This window comes from Equus quagga, chromosome 1, assembly GCF_021613505.1.
Source record: "Equus quagga isolate Etosha38 chromosome 1, UCLA_HA_Equagga_1.0, whole genome shotgun sequence".
NCBI classification, from domain to species: domain Eukaryota; kingdom Metazoa; phylum Chordata; class Mammalia; order Perissodactyla; family Equidae; genus Equus; species Equus quagga.
Genome location: NC_060267.1, coordinates 39,460,292 through 39,487,248, shown reverse-complemented (window position 1 = coordinate 39,487,248; position 26,957 = coordinate 39,460,292). Strand labels below are relative to the sequence as shown.

At 37.6% G+C, this 26,957-nt stretch overlaps 1 protein-coding gene across 9 annotated transcripts in view; it reads left to right on the top strand.

Annotated features, from left to right (window-relative positions):
- The window catches only part of PLEKHA5 (pleckstrin homology domain containing A5), a 229,012-nt gene that overhangs the window by 161,157 nt on the left and 40,898 nt on the right, over nucleotides 1-26,957 (top strand). For 6 of the 9 annotated variants that reach the window (XM_046670017.1, XM_046670000.1, XM_046669983.1 and 3 more), the window contains 4 exons: nucleotides 920-1,385; nucleotides 4,300-4,383; nucleotides 7,290-7,409; nucleotides 8,228-8,281. In XM_046670017.1, the coding sequence (XP_046525973.1) occupies nucleotides 920-1,385; nucleotides 4,300-4,383; nucleotides 7,290-7,409; nucleotides 8,228-8,281 (724 nt within the window). The remainder of the gene's footprint in view (nucleotides 1-919; nucleotides 1,386-4,299; nucleotides 4,384-7,289; nucleotides 7,410-8,227; nucleotides 8,282-26,957) is intronic. The other 3 variants (XM_046670036.1, XM_046670026.1, XM_046670009.1) reach the window with 1 other exon arrangement.

The following is a 26,957-nucleotide window of genomic DNA, read 5'->3' as shown; positions in this document are numbered from 1 at the left end:
ATTTTTATCACTGTCTTTTTAAAAAATCATAAACTGAAATTTTATTCTTTCATTTTAGGAAACTGAAATAATCTATGCTTAGTAATATGTCATTACATATTCATATCTAAACATTTAGCATTTTAAAAGAACTTTATTTTAAATGCTTAATATACATAAGGAATTTTTTGCATTGCTTTAAAAAGCTCCCCACAGATGTTGATTACCATTCATGAAATATTAATTTCTATGTCAGAAACATTGTAAAATTCCTAAGATTTGCAGTTTTATATCTGAAATGTTGTCATGTTTAAGTATTTTGTCTGTAAATAATTGAATTTTGAGCTTTAGCTTCAAGTCATTTTTATTTTTCAAATTAAGGAAAGTTATCAAGGGAAATTATTTATTCCAACCAGAAATCTACTGATGTGCTTCTTCCCATAGTCATGCTGTCTGAGGGAGATGGCGCAGCAGAGTTGTCACATACACCTGCACTAGTTCATTTCCTGTCTTCATGCTCCATAGGCACAACCAAATACTTTCAATATCCCATGCATACACAGAAATCCTATGCAGCTGTGCTGGTGAAATGTATGAAAATGACATTCTAGGAGTTTATTTATATAACAACAAATAAGATATGGAGACAGGTTTGAGGTTAGATCTTGAACATTCTTATTTCTGAAAGAAGTTTAACATTTTTCCTTCTTTAAACCAAACTGCACATTGTGTGGAATTAATAGGCTTTATGTAAGTAACATGGATGCTGTTTACTTAATGTATTGAATCCATCAAATTTATAACTTGTATAATATTTTGATCTTTTGAAAAATAAGTCCTAATGTATATTTTACATGCCAGAAGAAAAGAAAATGTACTCTAGAATCTAGAAAACCACTCTCTCCTTTATTTTTACATTTCAATTATTCTTTTATTTTAGAATAATTTCTTACCAAACACTACCAAGAAATATGCCAAGCCACAGAGCCCAGATCGTGGCCCGCTACCCTGAAGGTTATAGAACTCTCCCAAGAAACAGCAAGACCAGGCCTGAAAGTATCTGCAGCGTGACCCCCTCCACTCATGACAAAATAGCAGGACCTGGAGTGGAAGAGAAGCGGAGATCAATGAGAGATGACACGATGTGGCAGCTTTACGAATGGCAGCAGCGTCAGTTTTATAATAAGCAGAGCACCCTCCCTCGTCATGGCACTTTGACCAGTCCTAAAACCATGGTTAATATTTCTGACCAGACCATGCACTCTATTCCCACATCACCTTCCCATGGGTCAATTGCTGCTTATCAGGGATACTCCCCTCAGCGAACCTACAGATCAGAAGTGTCTTCACCCATTCAGAGAGGAGATGTGACGATAGACCGCAGGCACAGGGCCCATCACCCTAAGGTAAAAGATCTGCTAATCCCGTGGGAACTTCTGCTGTGCGGATGCTGGGTTTTATTTCTAGCACTCTGTTCTTTAAATGTGAGCGACAAATAGGGAGGAGGTAAGCAAGGCAGCCCTTCTTTTTTGGTTTTAAGAATTAAGGAAGAGTATTCTGCAATGTCAAAATCTCCTGTATAAAACCTAAGCTTGCAATGCTTCATCTCTCAGGAGCACGGAAAGAGTTCTTTGGAGCAGATGCATTATGCATTCTCTGCTTGATAGCAGATCTCATCAACTTTGCATGTAGGTTAAGACCGCATGCATTTTTATTGGCTCTTGACACACTTGCCAATTCTCCACCTGCCCTCTTCCAGCGTACCTGCACTCTTGTGTCAGGCTCATCCTGTTCTTTGCTAAGATCAAAGTGCAGCCTCATCTTCTAACCAGCTGAATATATGGCATATTGAAATACCTGCTTAGATACCCACTTTAATATTAGAGTAACAATGCTTATTAGTATTTATATGTTTTAAAAATTAAGATACAGACTGAGATCATATTTTAATTTGTATTGTGAGTTGGCTTACGCCTTGCTTAGTCGATTATTTGAAGTGAATTCGGAGTGCTTTGTATCGATCAGCTTTTCATGATGCTAAAGCGTTGTTTTGATCAATCAGCCTATATGCAGCCAGTTCTCTAATGTCTGTCCTAAAGTGAAAAGGAATTTTTCTCTCATTTTCTTTGTAATGCTAAAGTATTTCTTGCTTTTTACCATTTTAAAATGCATCTTTTCTTATCCTTGTGACAGGCTGAATCCTTCAGTGACATCACTGCATAAAGCATTTCCTTGATTTTTCCATAAATAAATGTTAGTTAGAAATTAATCAATCAATCAAGAATTTTCCTTTGGAGGAAGCTTTAGTTTGCCTCACCAAAAAAAGGCTCACTTTGAACTCCACTGTAACAAAGTTCGATATTTTGTCACTTGGTACATCCAAAGGCTAAATCGTGTTTGATAAAAATGATCACAATATTCAAGAAAAAACTGGTCTAATACAATTTAGTGTGTGGCTGAAAAGCGTTCTCATGGTTGTTAGTAGTTTTCATATTCTTGCCCAAGATTTATCATCTGTTTCAACAACAAATATGAGGTGAAGGTGTGCTGTCTATCCAGTTGCCAGTCAGCTAAACGTCTCCTCCTCTTCCTCCGCTCAAAAAACTGCTCCAGCGTTGCCAGATTTTTCTTTCAAACTATCCTGTCAGCTTCCTTGATATGATCAGTGGTTCTCAAAGTATGATCCACAGACCCCTGAGTCTCCATGACCCTCTCAGGGAGTCTGTAAGTAAACTCAAAATGTTTTGTAATAACAATAAAGCATTATTCACTGTGTTACCATTTTCTAATAGGGGATAAGCAATGGTGGGTAAAAGTACTGGCACCTTAGCATAAAGCAAGAGAGTGGCTCCAGACTGTACTAGTGGTCATTGTATGCTTCACTGACACATACTTGAGATAAAAATAAATAAAGTAGCAATTTCACTTAAGAATCCCTTTGATGAAACAGTAAAAGATAATTTTATTCAATCTTCACTTTTTATTACATATCATTTTAATAGTCTGTGTGATGAAGTGAGAAATGTGTTTAAAGCATTTCTGTTGCATACCAAAGTCCTAAAGATTGTCTCACAGGAAAACACTTGGGTGATTCTTTGAGTTGGAAGCTGGACTAGCTCCTTTTTTCATGAAACATCATTTTTACTTGAAAGGACGAATGACAGGCTAACTGTAGTTGTTCATACTTGGTATTTGACAGACACTTCTCAGAGTGAAATGTTAACCTGTCACTTCAAGGGAAACAACTGACAGTGTTGCTGATGACAACATCTGAGCTTTCAAACAAAAATTAGAATTTGAAAATCTTGTACCTGCCACCATGAGATTGACAGTTTTCTAGTGCTTAAAAATCAGCGGTGGTATTAACAAATGTGAGTTACTGCTATTTGTATACTAGTGTGTGTCCACATTTGGAAGTCTGCATAAGTCACCAAACCAGTATTTTCCACATGAGCAGTGTTTGCTATTACCAGATCATGGATGGGTAAAAGATTCATTCAAAGTGCAAATAGACCAATGGGTGTTAATGTAACAAAGTATGAGAAGTTCATTGATAGGGTTTCAGATACTGCTTTGCAACTAACCTTTAAGAAAATACCACTTTTCCAGCTTTATTGCAATCTCAAAGATGCATAGCTAAACTTATCCAGAAAAGTTATTTCAGTTCTCTTCCCTTTTCCGAGGGTAGATTTTCTTCATGTATTTCCACTTAAAGAGATTATCACAACATATTGAATACAGAAGCAAATATGAAAATCTAGGCAGACATTAAAGAGATTTGCAAAACTGTAAAACAATGCCACTGTTGTCACTAAATTTTTTTTTTAAGAATGTAAAGGGGTCTTGGGGCCGGCCCAATGGCATAGTGGTTAAGTTTGCCACCTCTGCTTCGGTGGCCCAGGGTTCACAGGTTCAGATCCCGGGCACAGACCTGCACACCGCTCATTATGCCATGTTGTGACAGCGTCCCACATACAAAATAGAGAAAGATTTACACAGATGTTAACTCAGCAGCAGTCTTTGTCCAGCAAAAAGAGGAAGATTGGCAACAGATAGGAGCTCAGGGCCAATCTTCCTCACCAAAATAAAAAAGAAGAAGAATATAAAGGGGTCCTGAGACCAATAAGTTTGAGAACCACTGAGCCGGATTATATAGAATTACTCTGCTCTTGAGCATCTGTATTTTAGTCAAGAAATTTTAGTTCTGTCTTCTTTCGTAAGCACTAATAGCATTTTGTAAGTGGCATTTTATAATATAAATTTAAGACTTCTCATCGCTGACGTTGACCACGGAGTTTATACTGTGCCTTTATTTCTTAGCATGTCTATGTGCCTGACAGGAGGTCAATGCCAGCTGGCCTGACTTCACAGTCTGTTAGTCCCCAGAGCCTCCAAGGCAAAACGGTGAGTATGATATCTTTATTTACCATATCAGGTTTTATTTACGTGCTACACATGATCGCATGCGTCTGACATAGCTTCTAAGTTTGAATTTTCAGAGACGTGCCTCCCAAGAAAAACCATTACTACTTTTGTGGAAGAGATGCTCATCAGAAGAATTTGGAATCCTGTAGCCATTGCGGTGTCTTACTGGATACCTCTCCCTAAATGTCTGACTCCCTAAATATAAGATGATATTTTCAAGGTTTATTGCATGACCTGGGTGGTTTTCTTTACTTTGTTAGTAGTTAATTCCCTCATCCTTAAAACAGAAGTTGGAATAGTTTATTAGAGGAACAAATCCAGCAAGCAGCCATGTGTAGTCAAACTACAGGCCTATTAAGAAGTTTCTCCTGTGGATTTTTGTATAGATTAACTACTTAGAGCGAGGAAAGAAACTGATTTACATATTTATGCAGAGAAAGAGAGACTATAAAAACACTAGGTTCAAGCAAGTACTTAACATTTTCATTTCATTATCAGTGTTATGTTCAAATTGGGAAGGAGTTATATTACCAGGACACTATTATTCTTCAAATTAAAGAGAAAAGAGGGCTTTTCGTCACTTCATTCTATTTTAATGGCATTCTTTTTTCGAGAACTATGCTTTAATATCAGGAGGTAGTCTCAATTTCTGTGAAGATGTGATTTGAGGACCTATATAGTTGTTTATTATTTAAAATTCTCTTCCTGGTGCCAGCCTGGTGGCTCAGCAGTTAAGTTCGCACGTTCCACTTCAGCGGCCTGGGGTTCACCGGTTCAGATCCCGGGTGCAGATCTACACACTGCTTGTCAAGCCATGCTGTGGCAGGCATCCCACATATAAAGTAGAGGAAGATGGGCACAGATGTTAGCTCAGGGCCAGCCTTCCTCAGCATAAAGAGGACAATTAGCAGCAGATGTTAGCTTGGGCTAATCTTCCTCAAAAAAATAAAAACTAAATAGAGTAACATAAAATTCTCTTCCTGCAGTAGTCAAAACAAATTCATCTTGTATGCATTTTGCAAACATTCTTTTTATCTTTCATCTTTTACATGCTTATATCTAAGGAAGATTTCCTGGCTTAAAACTACTTGTGGTTTATTTATTAAGGGTTATATATATATTGCTTGACTAAAACTAAAAACTTTCAAATGTTGCAAATTTTAAATATTATACTGTTGATCTGACAAAAAGACGTTAATAACAAGATAATGCTACATATTACGTAATGAAATTTTCTCTTCTGCATTGCTCCCTCTAGTGGATACTTAGGATAAAACTTATTTACCACCTCCTACTTCTCTAGGGGTCATATGTGCCGCTTTTTTATTTTGCTTCAAAATTTAAATATCTAGCAAACTTATTGGAATCTTTCATCCTTTTAAAAGTCTCTTTATTTTTTTTTAACTGCATAAATAATAAAGCAGAATTTCAAGATTTCTTCTTTTGGTATTTCTGTCAAATATCCCTCTGGTTCTTAGAATATCTCAATCCCTTACCCCACACTGCCTTCTCCCTGGCAAGACCTCAGAGCTTGACACGATGATCATAAGACATGGACCATCCCACAGTCATGAGGTCACAGGGTGTGTGGCTGGCCTCAAAGCAAAAGCAGCTATTTTCCTGTTATGGAGTCTCTTCTTTAAGTGACACACAGACACACACACACATTCTTTGACTGTTTTGCATAAAAGACTGTTGTCTCATCTATATAGATGCTCTGTTTTATCTAAAGAATCCAGTAGTGACTGTGGTTTACTTCTGACACTTCTCTCACCTGAAGGCAAAAATTTTTAATGTAACTTCAAATAGTTAAAAATTATTTCTGTCCCTAAAAAAAAAGTATGCAAAATAATGAGCAACAGCAAATGAACAGAAGAGAAGTCGTGTGATGCTGCGGTGTAGAGAAAATAAAGCCGCCTCAGGAGCACTTTCTGGCGGGGAAGTTTTAAGGGCGTGCTGTCGCCCTCACGTGAGCAGTGCCTCCCTCGGGCCCGTCTGCAATTTTTAGTCATAACGAAGTGCAGAGAAGCACCAAATATAATATTTTATGGCCTGTAAGACTGCCAGTGACCATACTTTACTGCATTTCTAACAAAGAAAAATATATCAGGTTGGCCTGTTAAGGAATTCTGTCTTCGAAAATTTATTTTCAAATAAATTTGGGGATCACTGTAACCACTCAGGAACCAGAAGCTTCTCTGCTTTCCTCAGAGTGTGGAAGGAGGGTTTATGCACCATGGAAACTTGCTGTGTATATGAAATACATTTTTTTTCTTAAAAAAATTTTTCTGAAAAAATTGATCTTCTGGTCATGTAATATACCCTGTGAAAGCACTAACAGTGACGTTTAAAATATAACCGGGAAGCAATTAATAGATTCCAGGTACCGAGTTCAAAGATGTGAACATATCATCCAAGTTTTACATGAATTTTAATTCTTTTTATTTACCTTCTGTTCTCTAAAATAGAATGTTGGACGTGCAGGTATTGTTCTATTGCTGTAAAAGTCTTAGGTGTCATTTTTAAACATCTTATTAAAATATCTTTTAATAGTAATCTTTTAATAGCTTTTATGTGCAAACCTTTATAATGGTTTTTTGGCACTGTGTTTTTTTATGCTTAACATTTAAATATTCTCTCATGAGTTCTGAGAAAATGCCTTGATATACTGTTGTTTTGCTGTATCTTTTAAAGTAACCCTGTTCCTTCTATTTCTCTAGATATCTATGCATTTATGTAGGACCTATCATCATAGTGTCTAGGCACTATGTTTGATGTCAACCGTAAGAGGAAACTTGCCAAGAAATCTTGGTTTAATATCTGTCACTTAAGACAACAATTAATCTGTTTTCCACTGTTTGGATTCTTAAATTGTACTCCTTCAGCCAGAGGAGCTTACGCTGCTGCTAATAAAGCTGAGACGGCAGCAAGCTGAACTGAGTAGTATCCGGGAGCACACGTTAGCACAGCTCATGCAGCTCAAACTTGAGGCCCACAGCCCAAAGGTCAGCTATGAAGAGATTTGTCTGTGTCGTCTGCCATTGTCACTTATTTTGAGTCATTCATTAATCAGTTGGATCAGTGTCGTTAGTGTTGAGCATGAGTCCATCCTATCATTGCGGCCATTACACCAGGATCTCATATTGACCCTTTGAGAATTAACTTCTTTCTACGTTGTTAAAGGAAAATACAGGCAGGATGCATTTCTTCTTAGCCTTCCACTCACTTACTCACCCACCCCCTTTTGGTTGCGAGGAAGGAAATGCATACAGACTTTCATGTTGTCGTTCACTGAATACTGTAACTTCCACATCTGGTAAAGCAGATATTGAAAAGTCCTATCATTTCCCATAAAGTAGTAAGTTGAAAATTGATTATAGTTTTAATGATCCTGCCTTTTAAATGTCCAAGATTAATTTTAAGATGTTTCTTTTGTTCTTGATTAAAAGAATAAACGCAGGTGGACATTTCTCAAAGGGTTTAATAGCATCTGGTTATATGGGAAACATCCAGGACTATATTGCAGAAAAGAATGAACATGTAAAGCTTCTAACACTGAGTCTGCTAAAGACATTTGAAGGATTGTTCTGCTTAATATTTCAGCTTATATGCATGTCTACTTTATTTCTCAAATTGAGTGTAATTTTATAATAATTCAATATGTCGTCTGTCCCATTTACAGGGGAGCGTGTGTGTGAAAGTTTTGTGCTGTGATTTTATAGGTTGTGGTAAAGTACCTGTTTTTCTTACTTCGAAATTGACCTTTTCCTGAATTCTGCACCCTCTTTCTCTATCCCTTTGTTTCTTGATTGATGCCTACTAGAATGAAATTCTTTCACATCATCTTCAAAGGAACACCATATATTTGGATCATCAGGTGGGATTTGTAGAATTTTCTTACTTATAATACCTAATACAAGTTTTTAAGTGTAGTACAGTTTTTCAGACTACTTAGAGATTTCAGTCATTTTGAGTTAAGAGCATGACTTTTACAAGTGGCAGAATAAGAAATCCCTAACCAGGTGAATTCAGGAATACCATAAAAAACAGGTAGAAAGGACAGTTGTGGAGGTAAAGAGGGATCCAAGTGCTGGGTCATCTGCAATTGAGAGCCTGGATTCTCTAGATTGGTTTCTTCTTATCCCAAGAAAACTCACACTCCTCGAGGCTTATCCCAGCTTGGAGTTGACCTAATTAAAGAAATAGACACCAAGCTGTGAATGCCTTGTTGGAAGGATGGAAGGAGGGTGAGCAGTAGTGTGCTCTTTAGCCCCAAAGGGGAGTTTAACGGCATGAAATTTGCAATGAAGATAATTTTTAGTTGTGTGTCCTTATTTCTTGTCCTCCCCCTCCTCCCATGTTTGGTCTTTGGTCAACTGTGTAGAGTCGGTTCTATACGACCTGCCGTTCTAGCATTATCTCAGTGGTGGCGATGAGTGTAGTTGGTTACAGTGAACGTTCAGAAGTGTGAGTGGCAGTTCATGAACAAGGACTGATGCGCCCATTGTTTAGTTTTTATAAAATTCACTATTCATGCTTAATTTTAATTTGATGAGAATTTTTGATATGTTGTTAAACGTAGAATTTCTTCCCCAGTGAATGCATTTTTTTTTTAATATAAATTAAGCTAAAACTTGTTTTAGCTTGTTTCAAAATGTTCAAACTTGAATATTTTACCCAATGGGAAGGTTACTCTGGAAAATGTTTTAAGACACATGTTTACATATTTATATTTGCCTGTTTGAGACAAAATAATAATGTCCTGCTTTAAATTAGTTAGATTTAAAGAGGGATTTTGCATTAGGATAACCCTTTAAAAGATGTTTGATCATTTTTCTTTTAATTTTTAACAGAAATATACTTTTGTTAATATGTAATTTAGTTATTTTCCCATGAAATGTTTTCATCATGACTTCGCATATTGGAATGCTTTAGAAATCGGCATTTCGTGAATCCAAATTTTCATCTTCACTCCAGACTGGTGCTGTTGAAATTTAACCACAGTCTACCTTGTACACATTGAAAGCAGTCTAATAAAGACGTGTTAGCCAATAAAATAGTAAAATTAGTCTTCCCTCAAAATTCCATACTGCCAGAAGGCTTCTAAGATACATGGGAAAGAACTTTCTTAAAAGCTCCCTCATCTGTAAAGCTAGAGAGAGTTCTGAGAAATAATGGAATATTACAAAAATTGTTTAGAAGACAGTAGATAAATGTGAATCTGAAGTTATCTGTCTCTGGAAATAAACCTAGTGTTTGCTGTGATTTATTATTCACCTCAATGAATCAAAAATTGGAATTGCGGAGACACAGAACTTTAGAAAATCTTAGGAAATACCACCATTTGCTAAGATGCTTCTCCTCAACTCCCTTTCCCAGGTCAAGCTCTGTTTCTTCCCTTGACCTAAGTACCCCACATCGGTTGAGGTTTCTTCCCATCCCTTCTCTCTAAGCATCCTCTGCCGTTTCTTGTTAGTGAATGTATTTGCCGTCAGTGCTGTGAGTGGAGTCTGACTCCTAGTGGCCCAGTGAACAGAGCTGAGCCCTTCCTGGTCTTTCGGGCCATCCTCTCACCCAGACGAGACAACGCTCTGCTGCTATTTGGAGCCTTTCGTATTGCACCAGGCTGGTGGTCCTACAGATGGCCTCTAAAAATCTCGACTTTTTATTGACCGTCCCTCTTCTCTCAACATGTCAGCAGAGGTTTTCCATTAATTGCCCTTTTTCTTATGTTAGATCCTGAAATAAAGTTCTGTTATTCCAATTTTTAAATTTTGTGATAATGAGAATTACAGAATTTGATTGATTGAATGCTAATATGCATTGAAATAAGACTGTTTCTGATGGTACACACATTGAGCCATTTTTAGATATTAATCAGATAAAATACAGCAACATGGGCGGCTTTGCCCAGAAACTCAAATACACCTGAATGTAAATATCCTTAAGGTTTCCTAAAGAAAATCTCTCTTTAAGTAAATCAAAAATTTTTATGGTTTCAGACAATTGCATCTAATATAAATGAAATATTTACTTTTGGACTGTCCTGTATTTTATATCAGTAGTAAGGTTATTAAATAATATAAAAAGAATTCTTGCTAATTTTGAATTTCAGTGAAACTTTTCATCCAGCTCAAACATTTCCAGCTTTTAATCTTGTTACTGCCAGTAACCTATTTTAGATTACCAAGTCTGTTGTTTTTATAGGCATTATTGGTTGCCTGGATTTATAAATTGATTCATCAGTTTTATAACTACAAATTGGAAAGTAGATTTTAAAATCTGAAAGTCAAAGGAAAAGGCTGTGGTCACATTTTACGCTATATTTCATACCAAATGAATATGTACTAATTGATAACTCACTTTCGGCATTTATTCCACTTGCTCAAATAAATCATCAGAATAACCTAAGGCCAGCAACAAAACGTAATCTTCCTCGTACCCCTTGTCAGGTTCCACAGTAGTCAAAAGAAAATTTTTACTTGATTTAAAATCTCTTAGTCCCTATCACTGTTCATGAGGAATAGGAACAAAGGGTTGTCTCTGAGTTGCTTCAGAGGTAAATTCATTTCTGATATTACTGGAATGCTTATAACAAAGAAAAAATGAAAATGGCTTATCTGAAATTCTGAAGATTTGCTTATATACAGTCAATCCAAAAATCTTGACTTGGAGCAATATAATTTGGTTTCTAATTATCACCATATGAGCACAAGTCATGTACTGAAGTGTTTTTTAAAATAGCAAAAACAAGGCTAATCATATGGTAGAATTTTCTTCTCTTTTTTATTTCATTTTGAAGTATGCTGTTATTGTTGGTTTATGCTCTTATAGCCCAGTTAGTAGACGGCTCAAAGTCTACAGTTATTAAGACTAGACTAGGTTTATTTGTCGTTTTTGTGAATTTTAAGATAGAAAACCCCAAAGTATAACCTGTGAACAGAAACAATCCTAACTGGATAATTTATATACCTCATCCAGATTTTATTTAGCAAATGAATAAATATGTAACATCAGTAACTCATTTTCTTCTCATTCAGCTTAATTATCACTGAATATTAGAGAAACTTTTGATTATAGTTTAAATGAAACTTGCAAATTTCATCCTAAAATATTTCTATGGAATGGGCTTAACGCTTAGTAGCTTTTTCCTGGTTTGTTCCTCTGCCTAGCAGAATATAGAGGAGAGAGGGAGGAAAGCCATAAGTAGAATCTTGCAATGGCTCTGTACTTGCCAGGAAGTTGGAAGAAAATTCGAGATTATCAGCAATGGTAATGGCATCTCCTCCTCTGAAGAATGGAGTGTCTTACAGTTCTTTGAAAGTGAGGGAAAAGAGAATATCTTGATATATTTTCCTTTCTTCTCAGAACAGGCCAGATTGAGCATGAGTTTTAGAACTATGTGGCCCTCCTGGAAAAGTATTTGATGATTAGGAGTTCCTAATGTTTCTGTAGCGCCAAATGTAAATCATTTGTTTGAAACTGGAGTAACAAGTTTCCATAGTTTATTGTAGTCGACCATCTGGATAGTCAGCTGTAAGACACAGAAAGGGCATCCTGGTTGGTTTGGTTCCTATACCATTACTGGTGATTGTTTTTAATAGCACCCCTGGTGGTTAGAGTCCCAAATTAGGCCATAAAAGACTGTATTTAGCCCAGTAATATACCTAAAAACTGGACTAACAGTATCATACACCCTAACTGTATTAGGGAAAACATCTCTCGCAGAAAATGTGTTCAGAGCGCCAACCCAGCATCTTAGGAACATACGTATCTTCTTCAGCAGATCTAACACTGGGAGTAGGGACTTCGAGTTTCTTAATCTTGTCACTTATAAGGACATCCCTTGGTGTCTAGTTCTTGGCTCCTGTTGCCTAAAGCAGGACTGGTTGGATCAAGCAAAGGAATGAAGTTGAGATTTTAGAAACTAGACCAGGAGCTAAAGAGAGAAACTAGGTGAGGCCTCTCCCCGGATGAAGAGATGGAACAAAAGTTGGAGCCTTTTTTGATCAGTCATGAAGGGAGGATTAATAAGAGTGAGGAAATTAGAACATATTCCCATCCCTTCGTCTGTTTTCCCCAGCCCACTTTAGCTCTTGCCTCCATTTGTGTCTTTCTGCCTCACTTGCTCTTTCTTCCTAATGCTCCCTATTAGTGATTGAAGAACACTTATGAGGGAATTTAGATGACGTTCCCTTTGCCTTCTTCCTAAAACCTTCCTGCCAGCTTTCCCTGTAAGCAATGATAAAAGGAAAAGAGATGCTAGGAAGTGAAGCTAAGAGCTGTGTAGGTAGGGACCGATGGTTGTGAGCATGCTGCCCCCTTGTGGATAAACTAAACATAGACCAACCCTCTTTTCTAACTGCCCCCAGATGATACCACTCCAGTAACCGGCCTCCCCCTTTGAGAATACCCGCTACAGTAAATGGAGTTTGACTTCTACAGATCTGAGCTTTACTTGCACTAGTACTGCAGGAGGTATTTTTTTCATCTTTTAAATACAGAGTGGCATTGTAACATGAATGTGCTTTCACAATTCATCCCTAAAATTATGACATTCTGCCTTTAGCACTCTCCCTTCAAGAGTCACTATAGTTAATGGCATCAAAAATGTCTGCATGAGAACGAGAAAGGAAGGGACGTAACCTCAGTCAGCCACACTTACATTGGGATTGTCTGTTCCCAATGTACTCAAAAGTTCTTTGTGAAAAGAATATGCCTCTGCTATGATAATTTAATAAAATTCATTCGTCTCTGCCCAGATGGAGCTATCTACCCCCAGCTAGAACACTTAAGTCATTTCTGAATATAGCATCAAATAGTATGTTCTTTAACACCAGATGGCTAAAGGATCATATCCTCAAATCTCAGAGAGAAGCTGAAAGTTTCTCATGGCAAACCAGTTTGCCGTAGTATAATAAAAGAAAAATCTTGCTCAAGCACACCTATGGTGTTCCTTCTTGCATGAAAATATTTAAGGTTTGCAAAAGTCAGTAGCTAAATTCTTCTATCTTGTTTTATCAGTACATTTTTTCAAAGTATTATCAAATGCTTGCGGGAGGATAAAATTATTTTTGCTTAATACTAACTTCTAAAACATCTTTAAAAGTAAGCTTAACTTTCTAATTTGCAAAAGTTTAGTAGCATTCAGATTTTATGATGCAATTCTTTTTATAAATATTAATATTTTATGAACTGTGTACTAAAACTACTAGTGACTTTTGGGAAAGTCTGATATTCTACCACTGGTTGCTGTGGACATTCCTCATCAGTATGCTTTCTATATCCTTTCGAGAAACCACAATGAAAAAACTCCATGCAGACAGCAACTCTGACCACTTTTTAACACACTTATGCCAAGGGAAATGTAAAAAGGAACAGTTAACTGGGTGTATGTAATTGGTACTGAAACCATTCAAGGTAAAGATCCGAGAGCACTTTTCTGCATTTTGTTCTTTGCGTTCATGAAAGACAGCTTCCCTATAAGGGAAGAAACACTAACAAGATGATTGAAAAGATTCTTGATGGCTTTCATTGTTCGTGTCAGTTCAGCAACTTCATTCTGTTGAGCTGTTAAGCAAGACCCCATTTTCTCTAATATTTCAGGGGGTCCTGGAGCTTCTATTTTTAGGGATGATTGAGAGCTCCAAGAGGTAATGTTTCTAGGGGATATAGAATAGGCATTTGGAGAAAGCAACCTAAGGAACCTGGAAAATTGAAAGTAGGTTATTTAACACTTACTAACCCAAACTCGTTAGAAGGTACAGAACATGTGTATTTTCTTATACCTTGCTATTAAGAGCGACCCCGTCGCAATCCTGTCTCTCTTCCTCGCACCTCATTTCTCCTTTTTTCTTTTCCTGTCTCTCCTTTCATCTGCATATTTGATCATAGAAGTAGTAGGGAGAGGGAGATGACACCCAGAAAATTCTAAACCAGGATATGACATTATAAGAGCAGAACTCTAAGAAGACTAAATAAATGGACAGTGGGTAGATTCCAATTTAGAATGTGGAAAGACTTAATATACGTGTGTTAATACTCTGATCTCTTGGCCTATCCAGTGCTTACACATTGTTATCGTGGTTCCTCTATTTCTCACTAGTAATTAATCAGTCTCGTTTGCTAACTGTTTTCACCCATCTCAACGCTAACCAGGGAGGTTCCCTGTTTCTTGGTGTTCTCTCTTCTGGACCTTCGTCTACTCATCATTTTACTAGTCGTCTCCTTGCTGCTCTTCATCTCTAGCCCTGGGTGTTTCTCCTGGAAAGCAGAGCATGTGATGTGGGCTTCCTTGATTTGAGCTTGTTTGCAGGAAGTTTACTTTGGGAAGTGCTACCAAGGTATAGGAGTAGAAAGTGAGCAAGGAAGGAGGGAATATATTATCAACTGCCACAGGCAACTTGAGCCTTGTCTGACTGATACTTGTTGACAAATGAATAGGAGCACTGCAGAATTACCCAAATGAACAACAGAAGAGGGAACCTTTTGTACTGGTTCCCATCCTCCATTGACCAGGGGTTGCCCCTTGAGACTAACTCTCCAGTACACTGAGGTTATGAGTGCCCAGTGGGTCCTGTACACAAAATGGTTGGCTCAGCAAGAGCTGAAACAAAAGATAGGCTAATAGGATGTGGAGAGGTGCACAAAAGGTATCTAAAACACATCTCTCTGTGGTTTCAGTTAGGTATTTCTAGTTGCTTATAGATATCCCCATTTGAAAGTTCTGCCTTCGGTACATTCCCTAACACGTCCAAAATTAAGGTTGTCATTTTATCCCTCAATTCCCTGACCAGAAAACTAAAAGCCAAAATGGTTCAAGGTATCGGTCACCTTTAAACTCCCTGATGGAGCAAACGTTTAGTAGCTCATCATCCTTGGGGCAGGGCTCACTGGGCTTTGAGAAGGATCAGGACCTTTGCTTACATGTTTGCTTAGCCCCAGAACTTGAAGTGGTTTAAGCCCAAACAGGAAGAGAGGAAAGTGAGACCCAGTCTCCTCCTCCAGCTGTGGCCAGGACAGCCTGACACCAGTCTTTCAGCCTGATTCTCTGGTGGATGAAAAGAAAAACAAATGGCAGACTACCTGGGAGGGCCCAAGATATGACAATCCTCGGCATCCTGCCTCATGTTCCACCACTCAGATTTACAAAATAGCAGAATTAAGTCAGGCAGCCTCCTGGAGTTGTGGTACCTTCTCCTAATATTTCATCTGCCCAACACCAGCACAAAGTAAAGTTAAAAATACCTTGAGGGGGCCGGCCCGGTGGTGCAGTGGTTAAGTGCACATGTTCCGCTTCTCGGCATCCCGGGGTTCAGCGGTTCAGGACTCAGATGCGGACACGGCACCACTTGGCACTCCATGCTGTGGTAGGCGTCCCACATATAAAGTAGAGGAAGATGGGCACGGATCTTAGCTCAGGGCCAGGCTTCCTCAGCATAAAGAGGAGGGTTGGCAGCAGATGTTAACTCAGGGCTAATCTTCCTCAAAACAAAACAAACAAACAAAAAACACCTTGAAACTGGAGTTAAAATTACTTTGAAAATAGTTTTACTGAAAACAGGAAGATCGTGGGATTCTATAGAACTTTCTGAACAGATTATTTTAGCTGAATATACAATATCTGCATGGTGTTTAGTCAGGATGATAGAGGCCCCCATAACACCTTATAGGCACTAAGCTCCTTATTACCATTTAGTCGCCAAATCTTGGCAACGCTGAAAGCATCTGCCACATTATGTCTTTCAGCCAACTCAGGAAATTCCACAAACTCCCTGTTCCCTACAAAATAAGATCTCTTTTTAGTTTGTCCTTGAAGCCCTCCCTGTATCACCACCTCAACCTGTGGGACACTTCCTGCCCTGTAAACCCTTTTCTCTAAGAAAGCCGACGACTCATTGTTTCTCAGATAACTCCAGAAGTGCTCCCATCCTCTACACCACGCACCTGCTCAGTGCCTTTCCGTCCTAACAGCTTCGTATCGCTCTACAGTTTACAGAGCTCCATCAAATGCAGAATCCCACTGGCTTCTCTTCCACAGCCTCTGCAGCACGTGGGCCCGTTCCCTTTAGCCCCATGCAGTCAGGTTTAACGGCTTGTCCAGAAGCACCAAGCTAGGATAAATACCTTGTATTAATGAATTTGCTTTCCCTTTTTAAAAACTCTGTTTTGACTTCCTTCAGAATGAATCGAGCCATTCTTACGCTTAGAGTAGTCCTGTTTCAGGTTGCTGATTTTTGTTAGCCAAAGAATATCAGCTCTAGTTATGTTCTATTCATTCTCCTATCCAGTAAGATAGAAAAATGAAAACAAAATTTCTCCACGCTGCCTAAAATGCATAATATTTATACGGTTCTATTCTGTATTTACAAAAAGCGAGTGTTTTTGTAGCCCAATTATTGTAGCTTTTGTTTCTGTTTTCTTTTTATATATTTTTCAGAAAGTTCATTCAGCAGAGATTTATGGAGCTCAGTGCAAGGCAGGATGTTAGTGCTTACAAAGTGGAATTCTTAAATGATTTTCAAAGCCCAGGAAGGAAATAAAGTTGAGCATAGATGCCAGAAACATTTCTCGGATTGACCTAAGGGTGTCATTATGTAGTTAAAACATAAGCTGATAAATCTTTGAGTCAATGGTAGGAATTCTACTACTTAGCGCTAATTATAACTCAGGAATAATACAATTGCTGTCAGTAAAACCCAGATCCTTGTATCTAGAAGATATTTTAATTAACAGATACCTTTTTTACTCAAAGAGGTGTAAGGGATGTTTTGTCCCTTTAAAATGGTATCGTTAAAATACTTGCAAAGAAGAGAAAAATGTGACCATTTCAAATGTTATATCCACAATAAAGCATATGTAGAAAGTGTATTTTGAGTTCTTTTACTATTTCCTGTTGCCTTTGGATGCCAGGAATAAAGATGGTAGCATCAGGTAATACATATTACTTGAGGTTAAAGGAACAATGGTTAAGAAAAGGTGGTTGTACAAGGAAAATAGATTAAACCACTGAAGTTAAAAATCAACTCTATAAAGTTCATCCTGTAGCCAAAAGGATTTTGATTTTTAAAAAAGTACTTAAAAGACCCTTGGATGAAAAAGAGTGAAACTCACTGTGAGTAAATTATATAAGTAAATTATTTGCAAAGACATTGGCCTAGACCTTCAAAGTTTTCCTCAAAATATACCACAGGTATGTATACATATATCAAAATGGTGGCTTTAAAAATTCAGCAATTTAAATGAGGTTGTGAGTATAGAGGTTACCCTGATTTTTCTGCTGGCTTCAGGGTATTTCCATAATGTTTTTCAGTAAATGGACCTTATCAGTATTCCTGAAGCCAGTGTGTACTGCATCGGCCAGTTTAGAAATGCTTTTATTTCCTGGTACGTTTGACTCCTGTGTTAGTGTTCCAATTTGTCATTCTTTTTTCTTTTTTGAATCTGTCTTCTCCCTTCTAAATATATAACAATAGTAATTTTTCCCCAAAGTTTTACTTTTAGAAAACATGTATAGCGTGGACAGTTTATTCAGAGCGCTTTAAAATTTCCCAAGGAATAGCCCTCGAGACTTTGCCCCATCAGTTATAAAGAGACTTATTTACATTCTTCTATTAAAAAAGTCACTTCAGATTTCCCTGCTCTCTGTTAAACAATGAGTCGTTTCAATAGGTAGTCATACCCTTCAATCTCAGCTTCTTGGACTTTCAGATGTGCCTAGAGTGAGAGGGGAAGGCATTTACATTGTCATTATCTAAATGACCTGTTGATAAAGACCCCCGCATTCCTCAAAGCTTCACCCTAGGCATGTCAAATTCTTTAGCTTTTTAGTTTTGCCACACATCTTAAGAGTTTATTGATCTAGACACAGGAGGACATTCTTGAGAAATGGATTCTTCAGTGATTAGGCTATTAGGGTTTTTTGCTATTGTTAAGACAGATTCCCAAATTAAAAATTCTTTTCCTAAGAAGTCATTAAGAACTCGGGGAAAAGCCCATTTTCCATTTAAATGGAAAATAACAGCACAGAAATGGGTCTTCTCATTGGTTATCAGTGAGAACAAAAGCTCTGCAGGGGAGATAGAGATCATCCAGCCTTCTCTCTCAAAGAAAGGAGGAAGCTGTTGGCGCAGAATTCAGACTCAAGAAAACTCAGTTACAAGACAGAGCTTGAGCAAATGTTTTCCTCTGCTGGCAATAAGATCCAGATCAAGGGAAAAATTATGCTTAACTTTATTGGTTTAGAGCTTCTAGAGCTTCTGTCTAATATGAAAGCTACTAGCCATATGTTTTAAAATTTACATTTAAATCAGTTACATTTTTTATAAAAGTAAAATTCTTTTCCTCAGCCACAGTAGCCACATTCCAAGGGCTGAAGAGCCACGTGTGGCTAATGGCTACAGGACTGGACCACAGCAATATACGACACTTCCATCATCACAGAAAGTTCTATTGGACAACACTGTTCTAGATGGTTTATTATTTAAACTCTTTAAAGAGCAGTTAAGCCACTACTTAACCACTTCTTATACTTAAAGGAAGATTGGAGAATTAAGGTTTTCCAAGAATAAATTATACCAATGACCGTCTTGGCTCTGCTCGCTGCTAATCTTTCTCCGTCCAGCCCCTCTCCCCCAAAAAAATTTCTTTTCAGGAGCATTTAGCTCATGAGTTAGAATATCCTGTTCCTTCTGCATTCATAGCTGGTCTAATTTCTATACAAATAGAGACTTTGAAACCAATATTTAGAATTTGCTAGAATAATAGAACAACTGGCAATTGGAAATTGGATTCCTGACTAACATTCCAGATCCCCAGTGATTAAAATGAGTTCACTCATGGGGCCGGCCCTGTGGCTGAGTGGTTAAGTTCTCGCACTCTGCTTCAGCAGCCCAGGGTCTCGCCGGTTTGGATCCTGGGCGCAGACAGGGCACCGCTCATCAGGCCATGCTGAGGTGGTGTCCCACATGCCACAAGTAGAAGGACCCACAACTAAAAATATACAACTATGTACCGGAGGCCTTTGGGGAGAGAAAGGAAAAATAAAATCTTTAAAAAAAAAATATGATGTTCCCATTTAAAAAAAAGAAAAAGAGTCCACTCATATTCTTAATAAGGAGAATCAGTTGATTGCTTAACGTCTCTTAATGCCATATCTCATGCAAAGACAAGAGAATGTTTTAATCTAGATGCAATACTTGTGTTTAGATAATGCGTTTGAAATTTTTCATCATTTCTTAGTCGTACAGGTATCTTGACCAGCATTTAGCACTGATCTGTCAGGACTTTGAAAAATTCCTTATTAGTGAGATCGAATTAGTGCCAGGCTGGATGCTTCTGAAGCCTGATTTCCTGTCCTAACTACCAGGGGACCTTTAGAAAGACAAAAACAGTACTCAAGGCCCTCTGTCCCCGAGGCTTCAGTCAGAATTGCCAGCAGCCGCCAAGCCCTGCACATGTTTTAAAATCTCCAAGGAGATTTGTTTTTTTTCCCAGTCAGGATTGAGAACTGCTGAGATAAATAATCACAAGGAACACCAAAGAAAGAAACAAAGTCTAGTTTTTCTGAAACAGAAATATTATCCTAGTGCTTTCTAATCTTTTCCATGTAAGGCACACATAGAAAGTGACGATGTTTGTGCAGTGCTTTGAAAATAACTGGAGATGCGTCAGAAACATGTTAGGCCCCCTGAGGACTGAGGTAGTCCCTGTCTCCACACACCTGTAACCCGTTCCCAGCCCGCAGGAGTCAGTGGGAAGTTCTGCTCAAGATCCTAGCAAGTATGACGTAGTTACACAGAATCGTGTTGAATAATTTTTTTCATGATGGGTTTTTAAATCAACATATTTCTGACAGAATCATCAAAAGATGCTCTATATTCGTATTAGCCCAACATACCCCAAAACTGAGAAAGAGGCCAGAGTGAGTATCAGATTTTCTAAGTAGTTTTGGACTTACAAATGTCAAGTAAAAATACGTGTTTTTGTTGTAAAGAGAAATACATTGGCATTACCTAAGTGTATTTCCAAGATGTTTCCACTTACATTTTCTTATTTATTGCTGAAGTAAATTATGAAAATAACGTAATGCCTGAATCATACATTCTTATTTTTACTATTATAAAATGATGGGCTTTTTATATAATAGCTTTATCATTTAGCAATTAACGGAAACCTAACCCTGTAATACCTGTCACTTCAAAGAAGCAATGAAAGCAGGAAGCAAAGCATTTAGCTCATTTTCAAGTAAGTTATTAAACATCCTCCATGTACTGATTAGACGTTTCTCTTGCTCTTTCTATTGCTCTCATTCCTTAAACCAAAATATGTCAGCTATTAACACCACCATCATAATGCTGTCTAGGGTTCTTGTCTTCAAACCAGAAGAGAATTGCTGGGTATGCCCTTTTTTTTTTTTTTTTAAAGAACTTAAGCACAAAATTCCAAGGTGCTCATGGAGCATTAGATGTGTTTTTTTCTTTTTAGCTCCTAGTTTACTGCTGTAATTCAAAAGCTATTATGAAGTTTACATAGCAAAAGCCAGATGGAATGTGCTGTTTCAGTGTGAGATACAGGAACAAGACAGTTTCTAAGGATTAAAAAATATATATGTGATGGTTTAGTGAAAGGAGCCACTAGCCTATTTCTAGGGTAACTCTGGAGATAAGATAGATCTGCTATTTCCAATCAGTAAATCTGGAAGGAGTGAAGTTGTCCTCGGATCGTTGAAACTTTTTAATAGGGACAAACTCCCATTGTGTGGCATCCTGATTATTGTGTTTAGTTGGCTTCAGCTGTCGCAGGCCATGTGCAGGAGGCCATGTGCAGGGAGAGAGCCACCAGATACAGGACCACTCAGCCTGCACAGGTCATTCTTATAGCCCACTACTACTCATCCTCAGAGCCCGGGCTTAGTGGGTATGATGCCCAAGGGAATTCTGAAGTGGTCCCACTGCTTCTGCCTTTCCATGTATAGTCCTATCCCATTTCTCCAACTTGAGTAAAATGAGATTCCCAGGAGTATGTGAGCTGAAGAACACTCACCATTATCAAGTTGCTTTTAGCTTACTTTAACACCTGGAGAACATCATGGTTCTGCCAAAGGGATCTTCAGGCCAGCCTGTGATCGTGTTTAATGATATTGTCTCCGTCAGAGATTCTCAAGTTGCACATCAGAATTATCTGGGAATCAGTGTCTGTAGTCTTTGCAGGCTCCTTGAGTGATTCTGGTGTGGGTTCAGAACCCCTGGTCTAAATAAACTTGAACTTTGATTTCTGAAGTAGCCAGTAAGAAAAAGAAAAATGGTATTGTAAGATAGTTATACGTATTTCCAAATGCATTGGGTAGCTTGCTTTTCTTAATTAGTTAACATTCCTTCCAATAAATTTCTGATGTGGATACAGATCATAAGACAGAGTAAAGGCTGTGTGAGAACACTTCTCTGGATGAGGGAGGGCCTCTCTGCCCTGAACGACTCCAGCAGGCTTAACTCCCAGCCTTGAACACGCTATGAACACCTGGTGCTAAAACTTTCTCTTAGCCTCTTGTGTCACCAAGTATTTGCCAGAGAATATAGTTGTTTTATTAATTTAGTTTATTTCAGGCATATATTTTTATCCTTGTCTCTCTAATAACTTTTTTTATGTTAGAAAAGCAGTATCTACTCAGTGGAGAAAATGTGGGAAATGTAGAGAAGCATAGAGAAAGAAAAAAAATTATCCACAGTCCCACAATTCAAAATAATTGCTAACATTTTTCATTCCTTTGTTTTACTAAATTGTCAGCTTCCAGAGATGCCTTCAAATTTTAGTATTCTAGGATTTGTTAGGTATGTGTGAAATTTCTCATAATGAAAAATCGTTCCAGAAGTGATCTCAGAGACACTGGAGTTTGTATACTTTCAGTATTATTTTAGGGGCCAGCCCAATGGCATAGTGGTTAAGTTCACATGCTCCGCTTCGGCGGCCTGGGGTTCACAAGTTCGGATCCCGGGTGCAAACCTGGCACCGCTCAACAAGACACGCTGTGGCAGCATCCCACATACAAAATAGAGGGAGACTGGCACAGATGTTAGCTCAGGGCTAATCTTCCTCAAGCAAAAAAAAGAGGTTTGGCAGTGGATGTTAGGTCAGGGCCAATCTTCCTCACCAAAAAAAAAAATATATATATATGTATTTTTTTTTGGCTTTTAGTTTTTCTAAGTCAGTTTCTTCTTGCAGAGATCCCTTCTCAGTGACTTAATATTTAACGGTCTTTGACATGTAAATTAAACAAAGCATTTTTAAATCACAAGCATTGTGTCCCTGTATACATGTGCATATTGACCCTCTCAAAGTATTCCACTAAATAAATCAGGCGTGATTATCCTTCTGCAGAAACCATATTGTCCCTTCTCCCTTTTAAAATACTTTTTTAAGGGCCAGCCCCATGGCCGAGTGGTTAAGTTCGCATGCTCTGCTTCAGCGGCCCAGGGTTTCGCCTGTTCGAATCCTGGGTGTGGACACAGCACCGCTCATCAAGCCATGCTGAGGCGGCATCCCACATGCCACAACTAGAAGCACCAACAACAAAAAATACACAACTATGTACCGGGGGGCTTTGGGGAGAAAAAGGAAAAAAATAAAATCTTTTTTAATAAATAAATAAATAAATAAATAAAATACTTTTTAAAGTACATTCCTCAGGCCTAGAGTATGAACATTAGTCATTAGTCTGTGCCACACTGAAGCTGCACTTACAGGTGTGCGCCGCATCGACAGACCTAGCCATTTGACACAGAGGCCCATTTATGGTGCCAGATTTCCAAGACTCCACGGGCAATTTCAGTTTGATCTTGAGTATCCTTTACCTTTGGATACTATCTGATCTCCATTATTTCGTAAAAATTCATGCTCCTGACCTCCCCTCAACCCCCAGTAATGTTAGCGTGTATAGATGAGGTGGCTTTGCAAATTAATGTTGGTGCTAAAAATGGATAGAGACTTAAGCTACTTGTATTATGGGAAGTGTGTATCAGTGCGGTCAAATGATTAAGCCAAACAAAAGGCAGTTATAGTTTATTCCAGGATGAACATTTGATTAAGATAAAATAACTGGCATTCCCTAAAACATAGAGGGTGCTTTAAAACACAGGAGTCTTAAATTTCTGTAATAAAAGCTTTTTTTCTCCTAGAGAAAAACTTATATCTATAGTTGTCTATTTATAAGTTACTTTCCAACCCTAAAAAAATTTATCCTGTACTGCATATCAACACATTTGTGTCCCATGTGCAATGTCACCTATAAATGGCTTGGGCCCTTATTGGATAACATTGGCGGGGAGGAGTTTGAGTTTAATATGTAGATGTGTAGATTTTAGAATAAATTATTTAGGGGCCGGCCCCGTAGCTGAGTGGTTAAGTTCACGCGCTCTGCTTTGGCAGCCCAGGGTTTCACCGGTTCAGATCCCAGGTGCAGACATGGCACCGCTGGTCAGGCCATGCTGAGGCGGCATCCCACATGCCACAACTGCAAGGACCCACAACTAGAAAATATACAACTATGTACTGGGGAGATTTGGGGAGAAAAAGCAGGGAAAAAAATCTTTAATAAAAATAAAAAATAAATTATTTAGCTTGAATAAAACTTTTTAAAAGTAGAATAAACCAGTCACAAGAGGTTTCTAATTTGACAACCAAAACAGGTTTATTGACATGAAACATTGGTAACTAGGCTAAAAATGAAATTGTCTAGACATACAGTTTTCAAGATTTATTTTTTAGTTACATTATGTGTTAACCTTAATGTTAGTAAACTTTTATTGTAGATTTAGCTAAATCAGTAAAGTAGCATTCATTAACCATGATGGAAATGCTTATTTTCTGTAACATGGAGGATGAAAATTACGTGAACTAAATGTCACAAATTGCAATTATAAACAGACTTGTTTGCTTACAAATGGTATAAACCTTGTTGGCCTTTTACTCTATATATATCATGATGATTGTCTTTTGGATGCTATGACTCTTGATTTGAGAGCCTGCTAAAACAAATATTTTTCTAGAGGCAGTAATTAAGTGCAACATAGCTGGAAATGTGAAACATGGTTTCAGCCTTTTTAGGCACTGGGGAGATACACTGAGTCTTTGCTAAATAAATTTTAGTTTGCGTGTCCTTGAAATAATTCTACGTTTGGTGTCATACTGTGAGAAAATCCAAAATAGAATGTATATAAATGTCTGTCGAGATTAACTTTAATAAATATGTGATTTTCTAAGTGACAAGATATATCGATTATTATATTATACAGTTTTAATACTTAGAACTAAATTTTTTTCTGATTAACCTAATAAAGAACTGAATATCGTTTTAAGCCTTTTTACTGAATAAATAATCAAATGATGCTGTTTTTCTCTTTTTAAGGTTATAGGTTGTTTATTCTTAGAATCATGATGCTTTATCATCTATTCTAATATGTGTTGAAGTATTCATTAATTGACTATATTAATTATAAAGTAAAACCTAGTTGCAGCAATATTGCAATTCGTAAGCTTTCTTTATAACCTCGGAAGTATTTTACAGCATGTAATACTTGTTTGAAATGGTTTATATACGTTTAATCTGTACAACCTTGGGGTAAAATGTGAACAACTGCGCTATTAGGAGGATGTTAAAGTAGAGGCTATATTTACAGTGTCGTCTTTCAAATCTAGCTGTGCTGTAAACTGATGTTTGCTGTATGCTCCTCCTGATTTGAAATAGATGAAAGAAAATGAACCTATTATCGCCATGGTTCACACATTGATTGAGAATTCGGCGCTAAGACCCCAACTGTACCAGCAAGTAAGGTCTTGGACAGTGAATGATACTGCTTTATCATCTGCAGAACCCCTCAGTGACAGTTTTGGTTTATCCTCAGAGTTACTCATAACATTAGTGTTTTTATTCCATTTTTTGTTTTATGTCTATTTGGAAAAATGCAATTCATCCATGCTTTTCAAGATGCTGCAGTATTCTTGGCATGGCTTCGCTGAACATTTTGCTGTTGAATATTAAATGTGCCATCTTCCTGAAGTTTTTGTGCAGAGTATTTGATTGATATGTACTTGGAGGTCTGCAGTACATTTGCAAAATTTTTACTAGATTGTCGTTAATTTTAATTAACTCTAAAAGCGTTATAACAGATTTTTAGAGGAAACTTTAAAAAAATTTTTTTTGTCCTTTTAGGGGCAGCACCCCCACCCCAAACCCCCCGGTGCTCAGTGTTTTAGGAATAGATTATATTTGTATGGGAGTTATTGAAATCTAATTTGTGTACTATGGTATGGTAAAACTTGAAGATAGCCATTCCTTAATATACGGGGAGTACCTTCTCCCTGTATTCTTATCATTCTCATGCAGTCATCAAGGTAGTCATTCTTACCCCATTCTTTTCCCTAACTCAACATATGAGCCATGGAGTTGGCTGGCTTTAATTCAGGACCTTGCTAATCTGCAGATCTGCAAAAGAAGTCATTTTATACATTCCTATCCAGTTTTTTTGTATTTCATGGTCTAAATGTTCTTAGCTGTGTGTTTTGCAACATCAGCTTCTTCCACTCGACACCCTCAAATTTCTGTGGCCTCTGACCTGTTCCAATACTTAAAAAATCATACAGAAGAAGAAAATTAACGTAACATGAAAAATGAATATATATTTTGATGAAAATATCTAAAAGCACCTGGTGAAAAGAAACCTTGAGTTCACACTGGCTTTAAAGGCTTCTGGTTTGCTTTAGTCGCCTTGGGGTCTGCATCGTGGGCCATGTAACTGGGAGATTGACCCAGCTGGTGGGAGGGTGACTTATTTCTGAGCACAGTTTTCAAAACATTTAAAGTATATTATATGATTGAGCACAGTTTTTAATTTGCAAAAAAGAGAGAAATTATTAAATATTTAAAGTTAAACAGCTTTACTTTCCAAAAGAAAATGGAATCTTGTCGTTCTTAAGGTCACCAGATTATAGAATCTTGACACTCCATTCCAAAATGCCACACTGAGAACCCTAGCACTTTTTCTGGAATTAACACCTTTTTCAGTGTCTGAAGCTGTCAGTTTGTCATTTTATATATGCTAAATTGACATGAGATCAAAGGCATTTTGTTGTAATAGGTTATGTTTTCATTTTTCACATTTTTCATGTTTTCAGTAAGAGGGGTAGCCTGGGTTTTCTCTTTGGTTTGGTTTGTTTTTTCTTTTTTAATTTATCAGTAATCAGGGTTGATGATGCAGAAGTCACAGCTATTGAAATTACTCAGTTGCACCAGAAGTTCGAATTGGAGGTTTTCCAAAAGTGTAGAGATATCTGGAACTGGTCTTATATAGCATCATTGACCTTGAATACCGAAAGAGCAGTAGATTTATATAAGTATGTTTTCTCACATTAATACTTGAAAGAAAAAAATTTGTACAGTACAGGAAGATCTGAGTGTGCTATGTCAGCAGCCATGCCGAGACACGAGATGGGTGACCAGTTGCCAGGTAATGAGTGTTGACTGTCCATGCAGTCAAGTCTAGGGAGACTTTGGGCAGTCC